At 37.8% G+C, this 16,034-nt stretch overlaps 1 protein-coding gene across 13 annotated transcripts in view; it reads left to right on the forward strand.

The window, feature by feature from the left end:
* ARID1B (AT-rich interaction domain 1B) overlaps positions 1-16,034 on the forward strand; it is a 404,857-nt gene that overhangs the window by 53,798 nt on the left and 335,025 nt on the right. Inside the window, exon 1 of one of the 13 annotated variants that reach the window (XM_073337750.1) lies at positions 13,482-13,558. The exons of the other annotated variants lie outside the window; for them this stretch is intronic. Within the exon in view, the coding sequence (XP_073193851.1) occupies positions 13,550-13,558 (9 nt within the window). The 5' untranslated portion in view covers positions 13,482-13,549. Of the gene's footprint in view, positions 1-13,481; positions 13,559-16,034 lie in introns of those variants that run through there. 13 annotated transcript variants of the gene reach the window in all.

The following is a 16,034-nucleotide window of genomic DNA, read 5'->3' on the forward strand; positions in this document are numbered from 1 at the left end:
CATTGGCCAGACCAGACAGTCTCTATGTAAAAGAATAAATGGACACAAATCGGACATCAGGAATGGTAACATACAAAAGCCAGTAGGAGACCACTTCAGTCTTCCTGGACATTCTATAACAGATTTAAAAGTAGCTATACTAGAACAAAAAAACTTCAGAAACAGACTTCAAAGAGAAACGAACTACAATTCATTTGCAGATTTAACACCATTAATTTGGGCTTGAATAGGGACTGGGAGTGGCTGGCTCATTACAAAAGCAGCTTTGCCTCTCCTGGAATTGACACCTCCTCATCCATTATTGGGAGTGGACTACATCCACCCTGATCGAATTAGCCCTGTCAGCACTGGTTCTCCACTTGTGAGGTAACTGCCTTCTCTTCATATAATGCCTGCATCTGTAATTTTCACTCCATGCATCTGAAGAAATGTTTTTTTACCCATGAAAGCTTATGCCCAAATAAGTCTATTAGTCTTTAAGGTGCCGCCAGACTCCTTGTTGTTTTTGTGGATACAGACTAACACAGCTACCCCCTGATAGTGGAACCTAGAGGCCAGGGTCTGTTGTTCTAGGCATTGTATAAACAGAGATGGCCCTGCGCTGAAGAGCCTATAAACGAAATATAAGACTGTAGACAACAGTCTACAACAAAGAGGGAGGCAGCGGAGCACAAGAAAACAATGAAATGTTACCGGTTATCATGAAAAACAATAGTCCCAGCAAACCAGCTGCCTAAGCAGCGTTGAGTTGTTTGGAGGCATCACAGCAGAGCAGAGTTTTAAAGAGGGATTTGAAGGAAACCAGTTGAGGTAGTCTTGCAGATATTTATGAGGAACTTCTCCAATGAGTAAGGGGAAGCATGGCAGAAAGTACGAAGGTGCTTGTTGGAAAAATGTTTACATGGGCCGTCAGGAGTGTTGGTTTGATATCATGTGAAGAACAGACGTGGACATCTTGATACCACCTATGAGATGATAGGGGGATAAGCCATGAAGGGCCTTAAAAGTGCATGTGTTGGAGAGGAGGAAGCCAATTGAAAGATACACTGAGAGGGATGACAGGATCAAAGTAACGAGCCAAGAAAATGATCTTTGCCACAGCATTTTGAATGAATATACAGTAAGGGGGGTAAAATAGATTTGTCAAGGCCAGAATGGAGGATGTTGCAGTTGTCAAGATGTGAGATGATGGGGTCTGGATGAGAGACTTTGCTGTGTGGAGAGAGGAAAGGCTGGATCTTAGAGGTGTTGTTATGCAGGAATGAAGCATCAGGATTTAGGTATAGTTTGGATGCGAGTACCTAGAAAAGAGGGTCAAGTTACATATTTTCCAGATTTTTGTATTTATAGAATGGTTTATATGCTTTAAAAAAGCATTGGAAAAGGGACATAGCTAGTTCCTCGGAGTGTAAAAGTGGTATGCTATGTTTATATTTTACTCATAGTGTTTCATGTGTCAGGGCAGTTTAAAGTTTTGTATTTATTTTAGCAGTAGGCAAACCATTTTAAGTGCTAAATTTTGCCTTCACTTTCTCCTTTTGACAAAACAGTGTCTTAAGCATGGTTTCTAGTGTTTTATATGGTTTTCAGTGGTATTTGCCAGATAATCTATTTCAAAATAGGCAGCATCTGTGAAAGGATGACCAGGCAGGAAAACAATCTTGACATACAATGTATTGTACAGTGCTTGGCAAAATTTGATTTTTATTATTTGTTATAATTTTGATGGATAATATTTATTTTATTTATAAGGTATATTTTTATCAGTTCAGATTTTCACAGTAGCACAAAATTATGTTTTAACCTTTTTTGTTATTATTTTTATTGATTTAAATGTTCACAGTTTCAGGAAATTATGGGGCGGTCTGACTGTGGGGGGAGTTAGACAATAATTATTTAAGTATAGTAAATGTTGAGATTTAAAAAGTTAGTTTTATAACCATTAAAACACAAATTCTCAACATCACATGTCAAGATATACAGAGTAAATATGCTTATATGAAACTCTAAGTTCTCATGAAACATTTTTCTTTCTTTGCCTGTCTGTAAATTTCCGTTATTACTGGTGGAAGTGTGTGTGTGTGTGTGTTGGAAATGACGTTTACTGACATTTACCAATAAAAATTTAATCCTTCCAAACCCAAATATATACTTTGTCATGACAATCAGAAATAGACTAAGACCCTACAAATCCACCTATTTCATGGCCACAGACAAATGACTCATCTGCTTGGACAAATGGAAAACTGCCTAGAGTCATTTAGAGTCAGGCAACACTTTGAAAGAGCAAGAGGATTTAAAAAAAACCCAAACTTTTAAATAACTATTTGGAGTTTCAGGGTAAGCATGATGTCACATTAAATCTCTGGGTAATCATAGTATGTAAATAAACTTAGTGCTATGTCCTTAAGTGCTTGAAACGAGATAAATGTTCAATCATTTTTTGGGGGGAAAGGGGAAGATAGAGGGAAAATCTTCAGTAGAATAACTCCTAAAAGCCACTTCATCTGAAGGGACAGGAGTCACTTTACATTTTTGCTGACCACTATAAGAGTCTAGGCTGCAAGTTCCTTGGAGTTGTTTATTGATATCAATGAATGTTAAAGAGGTTCCTGCCAAAGCATCTTAACCATCCTAACATCCTTCCAAAATTTAGCAAAGCTAAAATGATATCTGTTTAATTCACATGTGCTGTTATTTGTTGATGGTTTTTATTTGTAAGTGTCCTTCAAAACCTGGTCTAAATGTGTTTGAAAAGTACCATCTGCTACCCTGCAATATGGGTAGGGCATGATACTACTGATGTGAAGAGCTGTCATAGCAAATATTTTTATTGCAACTTTCACACCTTTCAAATCTAGTTACATATTTGCTTGTAGTTCAGTGCAGGCTCTGGTTCTTGTCCTTTTAAAAAAGTGATCTCCATCACTTGCTGCCTTCTGAGGACTTTTATCCAGTGCTGATGAAGGTTTGATATGAGTCTGATGAGCCGTGGAAACTAAGGGGTCCGAGCTCTACTCCCTGATAAGAAGGCTGCTGTTTTAGGTCAGAATGTAAAATCCAGCGGGATGAACAAGAAAAGAGAAACAGTGCATGTGTATTCCACAGTTACAGTGCAGCTATGTGTATTATAAAAATAAAACTCTACAGTTTATTTTGACTGTCCATCTCTGTGTTATTCCCTCTTTGTCAGGCAAGTGTAGCACTTCAGCCAAATGAGCTTTGCATCTCAAGTATAAATATATATCTTGTGGCATTTAGGATTCATTGGAGTGGTATTTCTTTTTGGGTTTGTGTGTGTGTGTGTGTGGAGAGGGGTTGATTCAAGGAGTGGGGCAGATGAAAATTACCTTCAAAATGAGCTTATTAAAAATGTTGGACAAATCATCTTTATTCACATTGATGATCTATTCTGGGTTTGATTGGGAAAAACTGACAAAAGATGGTGTTTGGAAATGAAACGTGACCGAAGCAGTTAGCATAAGCTGCGCAATAATTTCTTATAAGCAGGAACAAGAAGGCCATTAGAAAGTGGGATTTATGCTGATAAAAAGGTAGTAAGTCAAACTGACAGTCTTCCTTTAGTACTGGGCTGTAAATTGGCTCCTTCTGCTAGTTAAGGCTTCATTATTATATGTACCAGGCCTGGTGTTGTAGATTTTACCCTTTCCTGTCAACAGGGGGAGACAAACAAAATGGAAGTAACAAATAATAGATCTCTGGGCACCAAATTTCAGGTCTGTTTCTATCTCCTGCTTGGAACAGTTCTTTCCCCAACTGTGTCTAAATGTAATAGAGCCTCATTCTGTAGCACTCTCTCCTCTGTTGTGTTACACGTCGGGATTTTGGTAGCTCAAAATTCCATCTAATTGGTCGGTATGTGAGAAGGAAGCGTGTGCCTCCCTCTTCAGGTAATAGCCTGTGACTGCCATTCCTCGGTTCCTGTTTCTGAAAATGAGATAAGAAGCTTCTGACAGCTTCTTCAGCCTTTTCCATCCAGGTAGAGAATTGTGGTGTTCTCTATTTTTGGGTGTTCTCTGTTACCTCTCCCTGAAGTAGATGAGGTAATAAACACAATTAGTTTCTTCTGCATGGTGGCTGATTCATTACTGGAGCATAAATTCATGGAGTGAGGCGTTTTATTTTAGCAGAGACTGTTGCTGCATTTTCTTAGTTACCAAGAGAAATAAAGGCTGTCAAAGTTGTCTTTGTCGAGCTACAAATTGTAATAGATTAAGAAAGGAAGATGTGGAAAGTGCTCCATGCTGCAGCAAGTTGTTTCAAGTCGTGTTGTTTTGAGAAGTTTTTGTAGGGTCTTTAACCCCCAGCTCTTGAAATCGTCAGCTTCACAACTGCAGAGTATTAAAGATTGTAGGAACCTTATTGAGCTAAGAAATAGGAATCATTCACTTTCTCCTGCATGGATAAGGTCCTTTAGACCCAGAGTCAGAAAGCTTTGTTCTCTCATGGAAGTTCTGCAGACCCTATCAAAGCTGCCATTTCATTTGAACTCAGTTTTAATTTCTGCTGTTTGTCACTTAATATAATTTTCTCTGTGGTAGAGACCCAGCTACCTACATTCTTTGTCCAATCTGGAGTTACTGTTTCAACACCACACTGGTAAAATTATGCTTAAGATATTGCCAGATTCTGTCCCAAAGGTTATTGTATACTTGCAGTATTGCCTTGAGATTGTTCTCAGATTAGTGTTCAACCTCTAGCAAGTCATGAATTTTCTGTCTTTCTTCAAGAGAAGCAGAGAGTGGAAAAATTATATGTCTAGCCACTGTAAACTGGGAACCACATAGGAAGGTTAGTTTTGTTTTTTTAAAACTAATCTTCCACCTCCTAGCAAAGCTTTGTGTACTAGTAGTAATTGAATGGGCTGCAGGGTACACTGGGAATAGTAGTTTTTCAATTCTTTGTGCTCTGAAGATTAATAATCTTACAAACCTCTGAGGGAGATAGAGGGGTTGCTCTCAGACAACTTGTTATCTTGTCTTTCAGAAGTCTGCTTTGAGCACTGAATATGCCTTCAATTCATCCGTTTTGGTTTTTACCCTTGATCCTTAGTAATGGCAGTATATTAAGTAGCCAAGGGTTTTTTTTTATATAGTTTGGGGGTTTGGGGTTTTTTCCTTACGACAATCCAGTTCCTCCAACAAGCTATCTGTATATTTCATGTGAAGTTTCTGAAATCTAAAAGCTTTAGGCAATAAATATTTAAAGTTATGTGGGTTTATCTAATCATTTAAACATACAGAGGGTTGATTGGGGCAGGTGAGATATCTGCTTTCCTTTCCTTTCTTTACTTTGATATGTCAGGGTATTGTGAGTGTCCTAATGACAAAGTTTATAAGAACAATTTTTGTAGTCTCTCTCCTACCTTTCAAATAATTTCTAGCTTTGCTGTGCCAATGGCTTTAACAAGCCTTTGTTATGGAGCCATTGTTCTTTTGTACACTGTTTTCGGTTGAGCCAATGAGGTAAAGTTTTAGTGTATCAGGTTAAGCACCATAATCCAATTAGCAATAACAAGGTAACCACTGTACTTCCTTGGATACTTCACTAAGAATTTACACTAGCTCGTTGCATAGAACTTTTACTGCTTATAGAGTAGCTTAAAAATTCAATATTTTTTCTTCTGCTTTTATGTTACATATATTAAGAGAAAAAAGAAATTAGCGCTAAGAATATATACCAGAGTGAATTCAGTATCTACAGATTTCAGAGTAACAGCCGTGTTAGTCTGTATTCGCAAAAAGAAAAGGAGTACTTGTGGCACCTTAGAGACTAACAAATTTATTTGAGCATAAGCTTTCATGAGCTACAGATGCAACCGATGAAGTGAGCTGTAGCTTATGCGCAAATAAATTTGTTAGTCGCTAAGGTGCCACAAGTCCTCCTTTTCTTTTTGTGAGTACCTACAGAGAAATTTTATTCTAAGACTTGCTGGCTAGGGCAAATACTATAGCTATTTTAAATTTAATTAATTATTTTCATAGCACCTTTCACAAGCCTAAAAGTACTTTAAAGAATTGCAAACTGCAATATATACATTCAGGGATTACTTAAATTCACCACCTATCCATCTGTGAGGTAGAATGCAGCAGCAATTACACTGCAGCAGCAAGAGTACACAGAGTTTTTTCAAGATAGGAAGTGAAGGCAAATACCTTAGCAAACGAAGTGGAATCAAAGTAGGCAATAAGGATGCTCAGTTGTAAAGTAATTAGAGTAGGACACTGGCTCTAGTCTCAGCTTGGCTGCTGATTTGGACAATGGATTTAACCTGTTTGTTCCTCACTTTGCAGATCTGTAATATGGGGATAATATCATCTACCTGCTTCTTGGGTATATTGTATAGTTTAATTAATACTTATAAATTACTTAAAGATTTTTAAATGGAAGGCTAATTATTACTACAAATATATGTGTGGTATATGTATTAGAATTTGTCCAGGGAGACCTAGATATTATTATTATATTGGGGTAACATTCTTACTCTTGTGAAAAACACAAAGGAAACTTTGACTGAAAGTAGTCATTTAATCAGTCTTTTACACCTGAAACAAAAGACTGTATTTTCATCACTACATTGTCACCTAGCACTGTGGTAGAGTGTTAAAATAGAACAAGTGTCACATATTGCATAATTGGCAACACAGCTTGCAACATACTGGATTTTCCTTAGTAAATTGTGTTTGGTTTGTGAGAACTAATGAAATCACAGCATAAGATATTATGGTCATAATTGGCACCCTTGTTAGCAGTCTTAGCAGAAAACCTTTGGTTTTGTAGGCACGCCTATTTGTGATGCTAGCAAATCTTTCCGATTCATAAACTAAATGTGCTGTGTCTGTGCTTATTTGAGAAGGATCCTGAGGCTGTGTGTGAATTTCGAGCTTCCATATGGAGACGTTATGCACTACCAGTCAAACTCCTTGTCTGCATTTATGCTGAGGGTTTTCTAAATGGGAACCCTAACATAGATAACTGGACAAGATGACATGAAGGTAAACAGTCCAGCAGCTGGCCCGAACTATGACTCCCACTGTTTCCAGCAGTGGTGGAGAAGCAGTTGTGGGGGGATGTTAGAAAATCCCCCAGTAACAAAGCCTCTGACAGTATTTGAATGAAATAGAAATTACCAGTTGTGAGATCATTTAATCAGGTGCATGTCTTTCTTTCTCTCCGTCATTCTGACATGTAACATGTTAAGTGCAGGACTACACAGTACTTGGAGGCCTTAAGAATGTCTGGGAAATGATTTCATTTCCCCCTCCAGTCCTCCTTAAATATTTGTCTGTAGAGTTTAGCCACTGGAAATAGAAAATACATTTGACATTCATTTGTTTTAATATTCCATATCTATCTTGTGGCAGAAAGTTACTTCACAAAGCCTCCTCTTGCTCCTCATTTATTTTTTTTTAATGGCATCACGTGAAATGGTGTCCAAAACATGACTCATTGACAAAGCAAGTCGTCTTTTCAGAAAAGACAGATGGAGAAAGCAAATGTTTTTAAAATGTAATGTCCAAAAGTAGTGTAGATGCATTAATAGTAGTAGCTAATTTTTTATTTCAATTAAATGGTACAGCTTTTTTTTTTAATTTGTTTTCGCTCTTTGTAGCTTCTTTGGAGGAGGGGAAACATGCAGTCTTGCAGTTCTGTTGTTATGATTGTACCATAACAACATGTTGTCATTGAACATCTCAATTAAGCAGTATAAAATGACAGTTTCTATAGCACAAGACAGCAGATATCTCCTGATATGTTAAAAGACTGATGCTAGCTCCTCTGCTTGTGTTTTTATTGTATTTTAAAATTGTAAGTCTATAAGATGTTGCAGTATAATTAAATTAGTGGATACTACCAAACAAATTTGAATTGTTAATTGTATACTGTGTAGCTTTCTGTTAGTACTGGGAAGTCACAATGCATATTTGAAATTGGGGACCATGACTGGGACTTGGTTGTATAATCAAAATATTATTGACTTCAACCAGAAATATTTTCAATAACTATTTCCTTTCAATATATAAGATAGTATCCTGCTTTTATATCCCAATATTAAACAAATTAAATTAAGAAGTAGGATCAGGTTGACTGAAATAAGCACTTTTAATACAGATGTAGGCACTTGTGTGCAGAAAGACTGAAACTTTTATCCACAGAACAGGAATATAGATAGATCTTTGTGGTGTGTGTGAAAAATATATTTTACCTTTATTTCCCCAGAGATATTTCCTTCAGGTTAGTTGAAGTAAGGACAGATATGTGCTTTCCCGTTGATATTAAACCTAGTGTCTCACCTGTGGAAAATTGTAGAGTTATGTCTTTTTAAAAGAATTTCAGATATCAATCTTCCAGAAGTTTACCTCCACAAAACAAGGCCTCCCTCCACCTATTTCTTTGATCCCAGGTGTATTCAGGCGCCATCAGAGTGATAGGGAATATAAGTCAGTCTAGAGATTGAGTAACATATGAGAAGACTCAATTTCTAATTTCTCTACAAACTTATACAATATATTCATCCAGGAAACTTTTTGTATATTTTCACTCTAGCTCTACACGTACAAGGATAAGGAATTTATACTGTGGATATGAATTCACAAAGTCTACTCCAGAATGACTTCACTCTTAGGGTCTTATATCAAGTTTCATAGTATTTAAGGTTTCCGTTGTACCATAAAGCAATGTAACAAACAATGTGTAGTACAAGGCAGAATGAGGTCTTTGAAAAAATTGTTAAATCTGAGGGTGTATCCAGTAGTTCATCATAATGACAATTAGTAGCTATTGAAATAGGAATTTAGGTCGAACATTTGTTTAAATAATCCCATCCCAACTTTACAGTAATAGGCAGCGACTGCCATCTAGCCAAGTGATCTTCAGTCAGGTCTATCAAACTATCATTAACTCTCTACATGTCCTGTATTTTCAGTGTAATTCTTACATCCTTATACCTGAAACCTTCCTCCTTCTGGATTAATGCCTGAGATTCAATTATCTTCCTAGAGGGCTTTCGTGTTCAACTCATTAATTTTGAAACCAGAAATATAAGTATTTTTTTTTCAGTTGTATCACTAATCAAGGAACAGTAGCATTACCTTTCTGTATACATATGAAAATATATTTTCACAATAAGCAGGGCATTGCTTTCCAAGTGATAATTTGTTCATTAAGTTTCCTATGTTCAAGCACTGTATCTCTGTCATTCCATTATGTACAGTTCAGTTACCAGTGGAAAAAGTAGGGGAGATGAAGGGCAATTCTGACTTGGTATTCCTTTGTTCCATCAGATCATGGGCAAAGGAGATGTTTCATTCTGATTACTGTTCACAACAGCATTACAGAACTCTCAGCATTTCAGTCCATTGCACAAATTGGGGCGGAGGGCAGGAGGGGATGTGAATGAGTGGGCATTGCTCTCAAAACTTAAAAAAAAATCGCCCAGTTTCATCAAATCTTTTAAAGCATCCATTGGTGAGTGTTCATAGATCATAGACTATCAGGGTTGAAAGGGACCTCAGGAGGTCATCTAGTCCAACTCCTTGCTCAAAGCAGGACCAATCCCCAATTTTTGCCCCAGATCCCTAAATGGCCCCCTCAAGGATTGCACTCACAACCCTGTGTTTAGCAGGCCAATGATCAAACCACTGAGCTATCCCTCCCCCATATATATGTTAGATTAGCCATATTTATTTACTGTAATACCTCTTTGGTCAAGGGGAATTCAGATTATTTTCTTGAAGGGACTTGCTGCCTTGGGGGATGAGCAGTTGCTTTTAAGCTTTTGTTTCATTCAGAGTTCAAGACTCAGTTAGAATCTCTTCTTGGAAAGGTTTCAGAGTAACAGCCGTGTTAGTCTGTATTCGCAAAAAGAAAAGGAGTACTTGTGCCACAAGTACTCCTTTTCTTTCTTCTTGGAAAAACCCTGAAGCATCGTAGCTCACATGTTAAGTGTTGGGCTGACTTGAAAGTGTTTTCACCAATATCTTTCAAACTTCCACTTTAGTTTCCTGAATAATTTCAAACAAAAAGACTGTTTTATCAAGTAGTGTAGCCACATCGCAGTTTTCATCCATTTTATGTGAAAAGTAATTTAACCCACCTCCTCCCTCTTTAACTGTTTATGTTCTTAAGGAAAGAAACCAGTGTCTTGGAGAAGTGCCATAGCACGTTTTAGAATTCTGAAGGTGGGGGATAACGCAGTCTTCCTTATTAAAAGACTCTGTTCAATTTGTACCTAATCCAGTTGTATCTACCTACAAAGACCCAATGAAACAAACAGCTAAATAATATTTACTAACTTACCTCAAAATACTTGTCTATGTGTTCCAAAGATCCATCAGTTTTAAGTCCCTATTACTTCAGAGCACTTGTACAGCTCACTTGTTCAGTAATGTGTGTGATGTATGGTTAAAGGTTCTGATGATGCTGAAATGTCCTGTTTTGACATTTTCAGAACAAACCATATATATTTTTCCTTTCAAAGGAAAAGGACTTTTGTCCCATAGTAATTATTTTTATTTTGTATTCTGTATTAAAAATGTAATTTTTCCAAAAGAAACATTTCAGTCAAGTAGAAATGAATTTTTTTTGCAGAATTTCCTTTTGTTGAGAATTTTGAAATTTTAAAATTCCATTCCAAATCAAAACTAAAACAAATTTCAAAATCCTCTGTGAAATGGAATTTCTATTCTCTGCCCTGTTCTGCTATTGCATAAAAGACCCAATCCAAACCTTCAGAATTCCTCTTACCTCAAAAACAAGCATTGAAATCTACATCTATCTAATATGATTTTTTATCTTCTAAGAGCTATCCTATTCTAATTTTCTGAATGCTGACATTTTCAGCCATAAAAGTCTGTTTTATTCTTTTTTCTGGTCCCTGCCAAATTCATAGTCATGATCACAGTCATTATGAGAATTTTCCTGCAGATTTACTACACCTTTTTGAAAAGTTTCTTGAGTTTTGATTTGTGAGCTCTGCCTCAGTTTGCCATCTTTCTGTAACATGGAAGATACTGGGGATAATGGCAGCTGTTTCAGAGGAGACTTATGGGATGTCTACACTACTAACTTAAGTTGACCTCTGTTAGGTTGACTTACAACCACTGCAGTAATGACTGCGGTGGTTCATGTTGGCACTACTCTTCTTCTGTTGGTGGTGTGCATCCTCACCAGGAGCGCTTCCACTGACTTGAGGGGCACTATGGGGGGGCTGAGAGCCCGAGCTCTCAGCTCTGTGCACAGATCTGGCCCTAACCCCAGTCTCCACTCCCCAGAGCTGGCCCACTTGGCTTTCGGCTCCCAGCTCAGAGCCTGGCAGCTTCCCAGAGTGGGGAGCATGGGCAGCAGCCCAGTGGGGTGCTGGGATCCAGGGGGTCAGCAGGGCTCCCTTCAGGGAGCCCAGGAGGCAGCCCAGTGGAATGGGGAGCTGGGAGGGTGAGCGGCAGCCTAGATTGCAGCTGGGAGCTGGGACCTCTTGGAGCAAGGAGCATGGGCTAAAGTAGCCTGACTGGGAGCGGGGAGCTGGGACTCCTTGGGCAGCAGGGCTCCCTGCAGGGAGTGGGGAGCCTGGGCAGCATCCCAGGTCAGAGGAAGGAGCTGGGAGTCTGGGTGGCAGCCTCACTCAGAGCTGGAAGCGGGAAGCTGGGGGCTTGGATGTCAGCCTGGCAGGGAGTGGGGAGACCGGATAGCAGCCCAGCTGGGAGTAGGGAGCCCAGGGGGCATCTGGGCTCTAGCTGGGGTGACAGCCTAAGCTGTGGGGTTTTCTTGTCAATATCACTGCTCCAGCAAGAATGACAGCGGACATAAGACACTGTCTCACCCTACACAGACACTGTGTCGCCATAAGCCCTACACCTTTTGTGGAGGTGGAGTTATTATGTTGGTGTAGTAGGGCACTTAACATCGGTGGGAGCATGGCTGTAGTGTGGACAGTGACAAAATTAGGCCCATGTAAGCTGCCTTCTCTTGACCTAACTCTGTAGGGTAGATCAGGCCTTACTCTTCCTCTGGCTCTGGGGGTTTCTGCCCATTAGTTTGGCTGCTTTCTTTTTCCTTGACTGAGGTAGGCAATCTTTGATGGATCTTTTAATATGAGAGTATAATCCTCGAAGACAGAGCACAGGGATGGATTAGCCCACAGGTCATGAGAATGAATCTCTTAGTATTTTGAGACCATCACTGCCAATTCTGCTTCTCACCCCACCCATTTTTTCCAATCATCTGACATCATCTTGCATTTAGATTAATTTCATTTGTATTAATTAAACTGAAATAATTTTATGCTGTTATTAGTCAGAAGTTAGCTGCCTAATTTTCAGTTTTGGGGAGTTTTTTTTTTTTAATTAAAACCCTTTTCTTAAACTCACCACATTGTTCATTTTAAAAATTAATCCCATCCTCCTAGATTGTGGGTAGTGTGTGTGTCTCTTGGGTTTTGGTGTTTTTTTTTTTTTTTGGTAAGTGCTTTTGTGCAACAAAAAATAGGTTGTTTTTTCTGTTTTCTTTTTTTTTTTAAAGCCAGAGTTACTTTCTTTAATATTTCAGTGTTGCTAACCCAGAAAATGTGTCCCCAGTAATTAACCAGAGAGAGAAAGGTGGGAGGAAGATAGAGGTGGTCAGTTCAAAATAGTGCTAGAATGCAAAGTTACTAGACAGAAACCAATAAAATATTTGTTGAGAAAGCTTCGGACATAACTCCTGTGACAGTTTATGCCAGATGAGGATCTGTGCCTTGGAGTTTATGGAAATGTTAAAAAGAAATAAAATATGAACAATGTAGGACAAGTTTATATATATATATATAATTCTATTTTAAACCAATATGATGCACAATAGATCAAAGATAAATAAAGCTTTAGCTATGGAAAAAATAAACTAAAAATGGGATATTTTATTCATTTTCACTTTCAACCTTAAAGTTAATAATTACTATATATTTTTAGATGATATCAGTAAAGCAATTCTCAAAGGTCCTTCATGTTAGGGAATCAGAGGACCTCCAGTTTGACCAGTTGTCTGCTAAATGCTATGGTAGCCTCTCCTCTACTTTATAGTTTCTTTCATTACTCTCAAAGCCACTTTTCATTCTAGCAGTTATTATTTGTATGATGATAAAGAAAACACAATAGTGAAAGGGTAAAGCAAAGGGGGAAGGAAAATACAGGAGAAGGAAAAAAGAAACCTGATATTATAGAATGGCACTAAAGAAACCATGTCTAGCGAGACATCTATAGTGGGGAAAAATGGAGCACAGAAGGAGAGATTGAGAAGAATAAATCTCTTAAAGTCAATTAAAGAAACGTTCCTTGGGTGCATACGCTATTGTTAAAGTCCTTTAGCAGGTTGCAACTCAAATATGTGGTGACAAAAAAAAATCTAGTAGGAATACAGTCAAAGCTGTTAAATGCATAATCTTGATGCTCTAAACATGTTTTCTTTTATTACGTTTGTTTATGCAGGATACACTACAGTAAGAAAGCACGTGGCAGGTTACCTGTTGGAGTGTTCTCAAGTGAAAATCTGCTAGCATATGAAAAAAGTATGTTAAGCAGTTGTGTACAATGCTGTTAGTTTTTTCTGGTCTTTACTTTGGTACAAGCCGTCTTTTGTGTGAGTTCAGTATTCATTCCACTAAATTATGGTGAACGGAGGGTGTATTTTTGTGTTTTGATTGAAGCCTTAAAAGTGCTAATTGAGCACCGTATGCTCCCCAATAGCCAAACCGTTCTTTCAAGCTGGTGGCTTAGTTTGGTTCATTCATTATTTCATTGCTTCACAAGTTGAGGGGACAGCTCATATTTTATACGTTGTTAGGCAGTGTACATGGCTTGATTATTATTATTTTTTTAAACAAATGAGGATTTCTAGGGGAGATTTTAAACAAAATCTTGGGCTGTGTTGTGGATCACAGTCCACTTCATGCCTCAGTATCCAGAAAAGGATAATTAAGGCTTCAGTCATCATTTAAAATGATCATCATACACATGTGCCAGCCAAATCCCAGGGAGAGATTTGAGATTAACCCAGGGTAATCTGAAAAGACAGCCCTCTTCCACCTGGTTCAGCCACTTCCTGTTTCTCCTTGCCCCATCCAGGTAAACCTACCCTTCCTTCACCCTCTGCCATCAACTGCAGAGGGAGCCCTTATATGTGTAGCAACCCCTTTTCTTCCTGCCAGCCAGCCAAAGGATCCCCGTATGCAGTCTTGGTAAGCCTATTTTGTATGTGTGGTAGTGGTGGGGTTTCTCTCTTAAGACAAGAAGCCAAAACAGTCTGGAGTTAAAACAGCAGCACATTTTCCACTAGGGAATTGCTGGTTAAAATAAATCTGTCTTTTTTAAATCTCAGAGTTGTTCAATAGATTTTTCTTTTCCCTTCGACAGGCATGGCTTAATGCCACTTTTTTGTTAATATTACCGAGGTGTTTTACTGCAGCTTTGGTGGTGATTATAAGACTACTACATTTTGGCTAACAAATGCAATGAAAATCCCCCTGTGTTTTACATTTCACTGCATAACATGTTTATATAACATGTTAAACACTTCTGTCTTAGGAATGGCTTTCCATTCAGGCAAAATGTATTTTCCACCTTGCTTTTTCAGTGTAACAGAGGAAATTATATAGAAGTCCCCAGCTTCTAAATGTACAGTTTTCAGTATAAGAAACATATTTTCTTATCCTTATAGTTATTTTTTTCCTTTTTTCCCTTCATGGTTTCATTTTTCAGAGTGTCTTTCAGTTTTATGAAGTGAGAGGTTGTTTATCTATAAGAGGCAGTATTCATAATGTTACAGAGAACTTGAAAATGTAGTGAGAAAAAATTGAGGTCCGCACCAGAGTATATGGTTGTGTGAGTGCTAATTTGGCTTTTTGTATTCTTGTCCTGTCTGTCTGTGCTATTTAATGTTCTAACATCTCTCTGGTTGGTTTAATCCATATGTCATTCAGATGGGGACCTGTGCTTTGGCATTGGCCTGACAATCAGTCAGCCATGGAGTAGAATGATAAAATTATGAAAACTGTGTCTGTTCATTGGACCAGTGGAATTTACAAGCATTTTTCCTAGATGTGCCTAAACAGTATATTGCTACGCCTTGGCTCACATGCGAGGGGTTTTCTGGGATATAAGCCTTGTCAAGAGTCTGAAGACTCACTTTCTTCTCTGTGGCTCTTTCTTGTTCACCCCTCCCCCCCGCACCCTCCCTTTTTTTAATTTATAGGTGTTTTCTTCCTGAAGATGAAATGTTGAAGTCAACTGCCCGAGTGTTTTGATGCTTACAAAAATAACAATGTATTGTTAATAAAAACTAAGAACAAGGGAGAGTATTTTTGTGATGCATAGCATTTTGTTACTTCTATGTTCAGTCACTATTATAACTGTGAATGTGATGAGAAATGTTGTTTACATACAAATTCTGGTTAATACAGTTTTTTTATGTAGCAGTTTTACATGAAGTTAGCTTGATGGCAAGGCCATGTTTGTTTCATATCTTACATTTTTGGTTACATGTCATATCCTGCATTTGTACAATTAAAAGCATAGTACATGTTTATATTTGACATAAAATAGAGGAGTAGAGCTATTTTTGGATAAGAAGAAACTTCCTAATATGCATGCAGTTAATCTGCAAACAAAATATTTCTCAAAAACAACCAAATAAAAAAAGTAAGGTCTCGATCCCACCTTTCAGCAAAGATTTATTAGCAATTTGACTTTAGTGACATGATCCATTACTACTAATGATCCATTACTTTTATAAAATTTTACTGTGTTTGTAGTACTCTACTTTTGAAGTGTTACTGTAAACTAAACTAATATTTTGAAAAGAACTTAACAAAGTATATTTTATGATGAAATAGCCTTGATATTTTTTCTTTAAATCTTGTTTGCTCTGTTGCTAAAATGCACTCTTCAGTAACTCACAACAGGACTCCCAGTCTTCAGTGAAAATTAACAAGGTTTTACTGTACATTTGTATTATAATAGAATTTGCTACGGTTTCCACATGGGAAG

This window comes from Lepidochelys kempii, chromosome 3 (genome assembly GCF_965140265.1).
Source record: "Lepidochelys kempii isolate rLepKem1 chromosome 3, rLepKem1.hap2, whole genome shotgun sequence".
In the NCBI taxonomy this organism is placed as follows: Eukaryota; Metazoa; Chordata; order Testudines; family Cheloniidae; genus Lepidochelys; species Lepidochelys kempii.